The 12,170-nt window shown below is 40.7% G+C and overlaps 1 protein-coding gene across 6 annotated transcripts in view; it reads right to left on the bottom strand.

The window, feature by feature from the left end:
- Positions 1 to 2,569: 2,569 nt before the first annotated feature.
- The window catches only part of CG44422 (uncharacterized protein), an 83,405-nt gene continuing 73,804 nt past the window's right edge, over positions 2,570 to 12,170 (bottom strand). For 2 of the 6 annotated variants that reach the window (NM_167277.2, NM_132471.5), the window contains exons 6-8: positions 9,057 to 9,269; positions 8,319 to 8,408; positions 5,824 to 8,270 (exon numbers count right to left, since the gene is read on the bottom strand). In NM_167277.2, the coding sequence (NP_727507.2) occupies positions 7,320 to 8,270; positions 8,319 to 8,408; positions 9,057 to 9,269 (1,254 nt within the window). In that variant the 3' untranslated portion in view covers positions 5,824 to 7,319. Of the gene's footprint in view, positions 8,409 to 9,056; positions 9,270 to 12,170 lie in introns of all 6 variants that reach the window. The other 4 variants (NM_001298188.1, NM_132472.4, NM_001201649.4 and 1 more) reach the window with 3 other exon arrangements.

The raw sequence follows: 12,170 nt of genomic DNA on the forward strand, positions 1-12,170 counted from the left end.
AAATTAAATGTGAGGTGGTCGCTTGGCAATCAAGTTCGAATATCGAGTACTTGCCGAGTAGCAATTAAAGGACATGCTTTCAAAGGATGCGCACACATTTTCCGATTCCTGGACACCACCAACAATGTGTTCTTGCGGTCTAAGTGAGTGTCCCTTTCCCTTCCTTTCATCACATGCCACTTTCTCCAGCCGTTGACCAAAATCTGAGAGTGTTCGATTACAGCTTTGGTTTTTCGGTTTTCGGTTACGGCCTTTCAATTTGGGCTCTGACTTGGTCTTAAGTCGATTCGAGATGTAAGTGGTTTGCTCAACTTCATCACGGCTCCTTGGCTCGATGGAATCAATAAGTGTGTGTGACATTTGTGTCACATTTATGTCCAGTTCCCAGCTCTCCATCTCTTCGCTCGCAGTTCTCAGTTTGGGAGGCATTAATGTGTCCTGGTTTAAGGCCCGGTCATAGTTCGTGTCCGTGTCCTTGCCCCTGCCGTTATGTCCGTATTTATTACGCCAACTCAACTGATGTCCAAAAAGGGGCACTGTCACACTGAGAGAAACACGGCTCATACTAGAATTAGTAAATTAGTTTTATGGATTATTTGCTCGTGATGGTTACTTCTTTTTCATGTGACTTTATTATACTTTTCTATTTGAAGTAGTCATAAACCGTGATGATGGCTATAAACAGTAATTCTAATTAATTGTTACGATTTTTCTCTGTGTCTCCGTCGATGTGGGAACACACTTTCATCTGTCTCCGGCCCAGATTCTGATTTTCCGACCCACCCGGATCACACACAAAATAAAGACATAAAAACTTATGAAATCTTTTCCTGGCAACTGTCACCGAATGTGATTATCCCGAATGATATTAGGGGTTGTTGATGGTGGTTTGTTAATAAATAGTTGGACAGAAAACAGGATTTAATGCGAGTCCTTGGTGGCTTTTATCGATCGATTATCGGGCTGGCCAAAATAGCAAGCAAAAAAGGCAAAACAAAAAAAAAAAACCAACGTGAATACCGAATGCATTTATGGCCAAATGGTTTTATTGCACTTTTGGCCCCTCAAGGCATGCAGATGAGGCACCTGGTCTTCGAATCCGAATCCGATTCCGTTTCCGAATCGGATGGAGGTCCTTCGATTGGCTTAGTCAAGTTGGACCGGCAATCCACTTTAATCGCCGTCAATGTCTGTGCCAACAGTTTGGATAATCCCGTAAATATTTATGCGCAGTTTGGCCCAAAAGCGGATGGCCAAAGAAGAGCAGCAGCAGCAGCAGCTGATGACAACAATGGCATAAATGGTTTTACTGTTAACTCAACTCGAAAACACATCGACCATGTATCTTGACAATCGATAATATAGGATTCCACCATTCCGGCTGTGCGGCAGTCAAAGGAGCAGCAGTAGGTGGGCCCGAACTTAATGCCAATGTTGTGCTAACTTCCTTGTAATTTGCCGAGAATGTGAGCCAGTTGCCAAAGTCACATGAATGCCTGGTGGGTGGGATTAGAGTGGCACATATGCATGGGAAATGGTATAATGGTATTCGGGATTTTCACTAGAAATAAAAGTGAAGAGACTAATTGTAATCAAGAGAGGATCAAGCAACGTATTTGTACATTTTGAACAATTTTTTGAGATATATACATACAATATATATTTATAAGAGCAACTACTAGCAAGCACATAATCTTTCTCTAGCAAACTCAAAAAGAAGAAGACCGACATTCTGTTGCTGTCACGATTCCGGCCAACTCCGTTTTGGCCAGCCAGAAGCAGCAGCTCAGTTCGGACCAGGCCAACGGCCATGGACATTGGTCAAATGTGGCTAGAAGCGCGTACGTGTGCGGCTGGCCATTTGGTATTTGTGGGCCGAAGGAGTGGAGTGAACCGTTTTGGCATTGAAACAAATTGAAAAGTTGCGTTTGTCCATGAAATTGCACACACCGTTGTGTCCCCTAATGGAACATGAAGGCGATACTCCGGGCCAGGGCAATTACACCACGTCCCACACTTGGCCCTGTCAATAACTTCATTTCCGGTACAACGTGATTTAATTAACGATTACCATGCTGACCGCTCCCCCGTTGCCATCCGTTGCCACCCGTTGGCCAATTTTTTATGTAACAATTAAGTGGGTTTCCTTGTGTGCGTGCCCGTAGACCGACCGCATTATAATTGCACGACGTGGCCGGTCGAGAGGAGCTTCGATCTGGATTGGATGGGGGAGGGGGTGGGGCGGTCAGAGGCGAATCATGCGGGCATAACCAGCTAATTCCGTATTAATTTCCCGCTCTGATCGGCATACAAATGCGCCCACTGCGATTCCATTAGTCGCTCGGCTGCATTCCGCATGCATCGGCTAACTTTTCCACTTCAACTTGGCCAGTTGGATCACTTTGGCCAACCGGAAACCTACAAAAGTTGGCTGCATCCGCAGGTCAAGATATTTTATACTACATAGGAACGAGTTCTATTGCTTTTCTGGCATTTTTTCATATCAATAGGTTTTCGTTTGCTATATAAATGAAAATACCGCCGCAGCATTTTTTTTATATTTCATTTTGGTTTTTTTATTTTTCTTTATACCTTTTGTTTTTATACATATTTTAACTTCACAAAAAAAATATTTGTTCTTTTTTTTTAATTAAGTGTTTTCATGCTCATATTTTTTGGTTTTTCGTTTTCATTACTTTTTGGTTCATGCAGTTTTGCATTTAAACGACACTTCTTCTTTGTAGTTTTGAAACAATGTGTTTTGTTTTTGTTTTTTATTGCATGGAAAGTTTGTTCGCTTGGTATTATCATTTAAAATTTACACCAAAAAAGATCAGCTATGTTTTACGACTAGTACATTAGTATATTTGTGTATATACTCGTAAGTTTATCAATTTGTAATTGTGTTTATAACGTGGCTCAATCGCATTTTGGCCCAGAAGACGTACATACATCGATCGATTGATAACACTGGAAATTCTCTTAGTGGCTTTAAAACATCATTCGGCCGATAACAATTCGGTTTTTGATATATATATATATATGTATATATAGTACTTCCGTATGCCTTCTGGAGTCCACCAATAAATGTCGCACTTAGGCCTATGCTATGACATGTATTTTCTGCTCTTTGTATTTCGTTTTAGTTCTTGTTAGTTTTTTGTTCTGTTTTTTGGTTTTTTTTTTTTATTTTGGTTTAGTTTTCAACACACAGTATATCGCTCACAAATAAATGGCTAATACAGTTTTTACATTAACAACTGAAAAATTCAAGTGGTTCTCTAAAACGAGAGTTTCTCTGCGTCAATACTTGTTTAATACTTACTTTCATTGGTAAAATTTGATTTCAACAGCTTATAAATTAGGAAAAAACACACACTTCATATGCATATATTTTTTTTGTGTTTACAATTATTTGCATTTGTCTAATCGTTAAGGCTTAGGCCTGGAAAATACTTGCAACTAGGTTGGCAATCCTCCAATTTATCAATTTTTTTTTCTCTGCTTTTCTCTATCTGTTTGTTTGTCTCTGTCAATTTGCCAAGTTTTTCTTTGGGGTTTTCTCTATGTTTTTATGTTTTCTTGAAAATTTGACACTTTGTTTTTGAAAAAGATTTTGCATTAGTATTTGATTGCTAATTCACACACAGACAAGTAGAGAGATATAGAGAGGGAGACAGTGATAGTTAGAGAGAAAGAGAGAGGGGAGTACTATGTGTGTGTGTGTGTGTGTGTGTTAGTCTGGGGTGGGAGGGTATTATATATGTCATTTAGTACATCTGTGGCTCCTTTTCGATATTGTCGTACCCTTGATCAGACCGATCATATGTAAATACTACATATATGCAGTGGGAAACCAATAGTTCGAAGGATCTAACATTGAATAACCTTGAAAGTGGGCAGAAAATCGATAACATTTATCCAAAAATAATACAGTTCGTCTTCAACTACGACAGCAACAGTTTTGTATATATACGGGCTTTATTTATTGGACTCGGTTTCGGTTTTTGTTTCGTCTATTAAGAAGAGAGTTTTATTGTTTTTGAAAGCTTTTTGTGGGTGTTTCGGCTAAGGTACAAATTTGCTACAGGTTCAATCTAAGTGGAATAGAGTTATCATCAGCATTTCGGTTCGATTTCTTTTTTGTTCGATTACTTCTGGAAGACTACAGCTAAGTACACAGCTATGTATTTAAAGGGTTTAAAAATGCAACAATTACTTTGAGTTTAGAGTTAATATAGAGAAAGATTTGTAGTTGGTTTAACGGCGAAAACAAACCACTCACTAACTATGTACAACAAGATGTCCAATTAACCATATTCCAATTATCTATTATCTAATAGTTCTCCATTTATTTTCTGTGTGTCCCTTAGTTCTAGCTACAAAAAAGTTTACAATTACACATCTATGCACTTGATAAATACTGTATGCCTGGTACATATCTATACATATATATATGCCTTGTATACATACATATATATTTATGTATATATATATGTATATGTAAATATATAATATGCATATACAGCGGATATCGTTTTATGCTACTTCTTTGTTTGCTGTGGTCCAATTTCTGATTCAAACATTTGTTTTGTATTTGATTTAGCTTGCACACTCGCACACACAACAGGCACACACACCAGATGTATATAGTACATATCGCCGGCCGACTTGATGACATTTCATCATTGTCACTAATTTGCTAATGGAGAATATATGCGCAGAAACAATTCACTCAACATTACGCATACGCCCCGGGGAGCATTTCTCCAATTCTCCATTCTCCTTCATGTCGCTTTTGTATTTGCGGCTATTATTTTGATTTACACATATATTTACCTTTTGCTTGTGCATATGTGTGTGTGTGTGTGTGTGTGTCATGTATGTTTACATATATTTCAAATAGAAAGTCAAACTGGTTCCAATTTAATGTAATTAGTATTTTTCTTCTTGCTATTTTCTTTTCGTATAAATATAGTTTCTGTGTAGTTTAAATTTCTCTCTATATATGTTTCATTAAATCGTTAAGAGTAAGTTTTTTAGGTTTAGTTTTAGTTTCATTGTGTAAAGCTTTCGTTTCGTACGTTTTCAATTTTCAATGGGTTTCATGTAAGTTGCGTGCACTCACACTCACACAGTGTCAATTTTCATCTATCTGTGTTTTCTGGAGGCAAGCAGTGTCGCACTTCCGGTGCGACAATGTACTTACAGTTGAGAACTGCGCTGCACTGCTTGCAGCCCTTTAAATGCGACCCAGACAAGTATGCCGATAAAATCGTGTTTTCGTTGGCCTCTCCAATGTTTCCGCACACTTTCATTATTTTTACAGTTGCACAAACACATCCATAATTGCATATTAATGGACGTGCGGTACCTAGATTTTTATTTTGGCAGATTCGCGTTGTCTTTCTTGCTACGCATTTCATTTAGTTTCTATGCAAATTTCTGCACATGTGTGTGTGTTCATTACAGCGAGTGTGTGAGTTATGTGTGTGCGGGCCAGAATGAGAGAGAAAGAGAGAGAGAGAGAGAGAAAGAGAAAAGAGAGAGAGAGAGAGAGAAAAAGGGAGAGAAAGAAAGCAGATATTTTAATTGCCATACACGAATTTCAATTCCCATGCGTTTGCATCCTTGTTGATTTTGCCTTGCATATGTGTGCGGTGTCGGTGTGCTGGTGTGTGTTGGTGTGCAAGTGTGCGTGTGTCTCCTTGGTGTGTCCAATTTGGCATAATGAAAACAACAACAAAAGCATGACAAGCAATAACAGTTAGCAAAAAAGTTAACGCTCAGCAAACTTCACAACAGTTTGAAGAACACGAATTTCTATGTGAAATAATGCAAATCGAATGGAATTCAACTGGCAGCCTTTTACATTTATCCAATAAAGTAGAAAGCTGCTTTCAATTAAAACAATTTGGTTATTTGACTCATTTTTCGCCAAAGACCAATTCAATATTCAATTTGCATTTGAATGACAACAACGTTTTTTGTTAAAGCCAAGTGATGGCCTGAAATTGGTCTGTTCATTAATCTGCATATAGATTTTATTTAATATGATTTCTGTGTATTTTACAGAATTTAATTAACGGAACGACAGCGTTTCAATTTTCGCTTTTAGTCGAAAAAAAAAAAGAAAAAACCTTCAAGTGAGGCATTCAAATGTTGAAAATTGTTCTGTCAAAAAAGTTTTCTCTCTAGCTCTCCCAATGCACACATACACACACACACACACACATTCAAAACACACCCACACACTCTAAGCTTCGCATATAGCAAGCATTTTCGTTTGAGCAATTTTTTCCCACAAGTTTTGATGGAATCATCCATTTTTTTTTACAATTAATATTAAAGTTTTTTTTTTGTGGTTTAATATACTTTGTTTTTCCATCACAGCTAACGTCAATTTATGTAACTCTAGGACATCTATCAACATTTCTAAGAAGACTTTTCTGGTCAAAAAATGATAGAACTCAAGGGAACATAAAGTAAACATTTGAATGCTTTTCATATATTTTCGATTTTGGTTCACTTTTACTTACATATTCTATAGATTTGTATACGTATTTTAAGACTATAACACATTTGACAGTTTGCAACATCAATCGATACACACAGAGAACGTTTTAAATTTCTTATAAACTTCATTTGGCTAATTACAGTACAAATTATAGGATAAATCGGAAACATAATGCACAATCGGGCGGATCTCAGCTTTAACATCCAATTATATTAAAAAAAAATATCTATAGTTTTGTATTTACAATTTTGTAGCTTTTTTGTACAATTTCTTTTTTTTTTTTTTTTTGTAAGTAGGTAAACAAACAGTTAAAAAACTTAAATTTATGTTGTATCCTTTTAAGAACTAAAGACAAATTTGAATTTAATTACTAAAGACAATCAATATATTATTTTTAATAACAATCAACTTGTGTTGTAACTTTAGTTATTGCCGATTTAGATTGTTCAGAGATCCACCCTGAAACACACATATATAATTTATTTAAGCACAAAATATACATATTGTATACATATATTTAAACACCGAAACGGAAAAGCGTTTTACTGGGGAATGCCACACAGATCTCTAGGGGCTTAAAATAATTTAAAATCGCCTCATGGGTCCAAAATTGAATTCTATGGATAAATACCGATAGTCTATTCACTCTTGCATTCGCTCAGACGTTAGTTATCAATTTAAAAATGATTTTAAGCATCTAGAGATATCAGTGCCATCCTTTCAAGTGGATTTTGACTGGGGTGCAAAGTGGCTTGTTGGTTGGTTGGTTGGTGCTGGCAAGGATACTCACTGCTCACCGCGATTAGCAGGAGACACCCTGCTTGGCCACCGTGTACCAGGTGCTCACGGTGACCAGCGACGGCGAGTCGGGGGTGGTGGGCGGCTGTGGCTGCTGCGGATCGACCTCGACCTCGGCCCCGCCCACAATCACGTTGAGGGGTGCAAGGGGGTGCTGTTCGGAGGGCGGTAGCTGTGACGGATCTGCTGGTGGCGCAGGTGGTGCAGGTGGACCAGGTGCTGCTGCAGCTGCTGCTGCTCCAGCTTTCGATAGCGAAGCAGGTGGGCATGCCCGGTGCTTCCGCGGCCGGGACTTGCTCTTGGCCTTCTGGCTCTGCGACTGGGGATGATGGAAGTGCATGGGCTGGGGGGTGTGGAGGTCGCGACCCACCTGCGGCCCCACCTGCGGACACCGGAAGCGAATGGCCTGCTCGTTGGCCACATTGATTTCCGGCCACCGGGTCAGCTGCTGACCATGGTGACCCTGATGGCCCTGCTGGCCCTGATGGTGACCCTGTTTGCTCTGATGGCGCTTCCTGCTCTTGCTGCGCTTGCGCGACTTGGACTGCGATTGCGATCGACGATTGGATCTGGGCTGCTGCACCACTGACTGTGACCTTTGGCAGTGGCGGCAGACAAAGGATCTGTACTCCTCATCGGAGTCCTCATCATCCTCGTCCTGGTCGTCGTCATCCTCCTCCGCCGCTCCGTAATCATATAGGACATTGCAATTGAGTGTTGTTCCAGTGGCCGCCGAGGCGGTGGTGGTGCTTGTGGTGCTATCGCCATCCATGTCGATTATGTGACAACAGTTTTGATGTCTAGTGCTATGTGGTTGCTGCTGTTTTTGCTGTTGCTTGTTCTTCGTCTTGTGGTTGGACTTACGTTTCTCTGGCTCCTGCTGCTGATGCTTCTGATGCTGCAGATGCTGCTGCTGTGCCGACAGCTGATGTCGCCGCCGCCGGGGCACCGTGTACTCATCGCCCTTGTCCGTCGGATATGGTCAGAACGCTGTGTCAAACACGGACATCGACCGGGAGATGGCGTCGTCATTGCGACAGGCCTCCAGAAACTCCTCCAGCGTGACCACGCCATCGCGATTGGTATCCATTTTCTGTAGGCAAGAAGACAAGTAGAAACACATTAGCAAATACATTATATACATGCTAATGGGTATTTTTATTTTAATGGACAATAGTTCTTTACTTCTAATTTCAATCCATATTTCTGCTGCATATTAAAGAAAGCAACAGACCGCTGAGTGCTGACTGCTTGCCAATGGCACTGCTTTGACAAACTGCTTCCGCTTCCGGCCCCCAAACGCGTACTATGGAATTTTGATTTAGAGCGTCGGACAGAGGACAACTTTCGGAATGCGCCATGAATGATCCTGGCCATCTATCATCAATTTCACTCTCGCATGCCGCTGTTTAAGAGCTTTTGCCGGTCGCATTTGATGCGCTCAATTTATTCGGAATGCCAACGACCGCTAATGACAACGCGTGACTGGCAAGCCAAACAGGACGATGTCCTGCAGATGAAGCCATTCTACGCTGCCCATCCATTTTGGCCAGCCTGAGTTTGCTGGCCGGCAAATTGAAATAGACAATTTGAATTTGCATAATGCAAAGTAAATAAGTTTCATGTTCGCGAGTCAAATTCAAATTGTACGCGCGTAATTAGCATAAATAATGGCCGCGAATCGACCGTGTATTTGAAATTCGAAGATTTTGAGTTTCAGCGGTGGCGGCAACGAACCCACCTGGAAGATCTGCTCCACCTTGCCCTTGATCTTCTCCTCCTCGGGACACTCGTCCGGCAGGCGGCCCATCAGCTCGTATATGGCAGTTACAATGTCAGTCATTTCCTCCCTCGTAATGAAGCCGTCGCCATTGATGTCGTACAGCGAGAAGGTCCAGCGCAGCTTCTCCTCCACGGAGCCGCGAGACAGTATCGAAAGTCCTTGAACAAAGTCCTGTGACAGGAAGAGAAATAAGTTGGCATAAATACGGCCGGTGGTGGTGGTGGTGGTGGTGGTGGTGTTGGTGTGAGGTGGAATTACAGGTATAAAAGAAATTGAAAATATGTTTTAAGAAATTGCTCGTAAACCGCAGTGAAGTACACCTGCGTTCAGCATTCTAGTTCCAGGCGCGCACACAATATTCCATGAATTTATACACTAAAGAATTAACTATTATTTCGAACTATTATCTTTTTCTGTACTATCCTACTAATATTTCTAACTTTATTTTCATGTAATTGCTAAACTAAATAGGTTATTTGGCATTGAATCGATAGCTTTATTAGCTGAGCCTCGACTGTACTTCTTCTTCTTATTTCCGGCTGCTGTTACTGCCGCTGCTGAAGTGGACATTTATTTCTATGCTTTGTATGACAAATGTACCTAGATAAGAACTTGCAAGGAGAATGGGGAAAAGTTTTTACGACCCCCCACCCCCTTTTTCTGTGCCTCAGGAGGTGTTGAGGCATTTTTGGGAAGGCCACAGCTGACGGTGAACTGAATCTTGCTTTTGCATACCGAATGGGCAAAGTTTGGGGGCGAAATGAAGACAAAAAAAAAAAAAAGAAAAGAAAAGCAAGAAATAAGTTGAAAAAAACAGGAGCAGGAATACGAATTCGGACAGGAGCATCATTTGTGTCTTGTTCTCTGGCCATTTGGGCAATTGCAGCGTCCGACTAATTTATCAAACCGAAATAGAATGGCACACACAAAAACAAAAAAAGAAAAAAAGAATTGTACGAAATTCACCGGAAACGAGGCAAGAAACTTTCACTATTCGACGTGGACAAATTGCCAAGTGGCAAGCTGGCAAAACAAGCTGAAAATTGAAAATTCGAAGTGAAGTTTGCACTCTGGCCGAGTGATTAAGCGGATTTATGATAGTTTTTCCATGCTGGCCAATGCTTTGCACTGCTTAATGGGAGTGAATTGGACCATGGAATGAATGGCTAACAAGGCAATCGAGTGACTTTGAGCCTCTCTTTGTTTTGTCCCCATCGTTTTGGCCAAATGGCAACGATAGTCGCACAGAACGGAGAAATAATCCTTCAATTAGACAGAAATTCCGTTCAAATTTCTTGACCATATTGAGATGTGAATGCATGCTTAATGACCAGTATTTAGCTATGCACAAAATAATACTTGAAAATAATCCGTAACATATTTCTAGAGAATATTGGCTTCATTGTCAGACTAACATTGTTCGATATTTAGATAGCTATTCATTGAATAAAGGCCTTAATTTGTTCGAGGCAAATCAAAAGTTTCCCATTTCATTGGCGCCATTCGAAGAATGGCTAGTGCGAATTGACCAGCAGTTTTAGTTTTCAGTCGTTTATTTTAGGGTTTGGTTTGTTTAAGTGATCAAAACAAACTGCTGGTTGCACATACTCAAGTGTCATGTTAACCTGGTTGCTTTACTTCACTGCTTGCCAAAGGCGTCCCCTTTCAATCCTTTCTACGCAGTTGCCATGCACTCCTGCTGGATGCCATCTCTATGTGTCTGTGTTTGTGTATGCATGCATATGTGTGTGTCTATATGTTTTTTTTTTATATTTATTTCCCCCCCCTTTGGCCAACGCCACTCGATTGCTTTTATCTCGCACACTTGAGCAATTTATCTTTTCTGCCAGCCTAAACAGGTCACACACTCTTTTGCCATTTTACCCCTGGCATATTGGCCCTGCCCACAATTTCACAATTTCACAATTTCAATATGGCCGTGACAGGTTTGCTGTTATCCTGTTTTGTGCTTTTTGCTTTTTTTTTTTTTTTTTTTGCCCTAGCCTGGGCCATTTACTTCTGCCACCACTCTGGTTGGCAGTTTAATAAACGCGACTGTCATGCAAATCGCGCATAAAACACCTTGCAACAATATGTGGAACTTAATTGAAAAGCGGAAGTCTACTTAGTCAGAGCGTCACACACAAAACTACGGAATTACTGCCGTGCGAGTGGGATGTGTAGAGGGTGGTCCTTGGATGGTTAAGGATGGGGGGGCAACATGGGTTAAGGGCGCTTCTTTGTACATGCTTTATATCGAGTACGTGCCTCGTAGTCATTAGAATTTTGAGGTCATTATTCAACAACGAAAATGGCAAGCAGGCAAAAAGGCAAGAGCTCGCAAGAGATAAGCTGTCGAGGGGGAAGGGGAAGGCCGGGAAAGCCGGGAAAGCTGGGAAAGCAGAGAAAGCGGGGAAAGCGTGAAAAGTCAGTGGAATGTGGGTAACTGTGGGCAAAATAGGAAGCGAACGCTCAGAGATGGACGGCTGACGTGATTGCGATTATTTTCAGCCAGACACTTGAGGATGTAACGCTGACTGCAATGCAATATTGATTCCTAAATTGCACTCGACTGTTCATAAATGCGAGCAAAGGCCTGCAAATTATCCAATAAAATATTTATTGACTACCATGTTCAGTGGGCTGAGCTCTTTGATTGCACGAAGCTATTAAATATGACGTTTTTGCCATAGGAAATGTTATTATTGCTATTAAATGTAAAAAAAAGAACTTAATTCTATGTAATAAATTATTGGTTTCAGATGAAAGTTAGTAGTATTTTTTTTTATTTAGTTAAAAAGGACGTGGCATTTTGTCCGTGTCACGATCTCTTCTCTTTGCCTCTGGAGTTTATCCTTTTCTCCCAGGACTGTCCCATTGTTTGACTTGGGTTTTGCGTTTCTGTTTAGCTGCCATCCCGGGCATTTCCTTTCCTGCACTTCTGTCTTCTGTCGGAGTGTCTTGGGCTCGCCTACTCCTATTTTTCCGCCACTGCCCATGTTTTTCATTGTTTTTTCCCTCCGACATTCCCTGTACCCTGCCCATTAAGTCTCAGTGCCTGACAAAGTTGGC

This window comes from Drosophila melanogaster, chromosome X (genome assembly GCF_000001215.4).
Source record: "Drosophila melanogaster chromosome X".
NCBI classification, from domain to species: Eukaryota; Metazoa; Arthropoda; class Insecta; order Diptera; family Drosophilidae; genus Drosophila; species Drosophila melanogaster.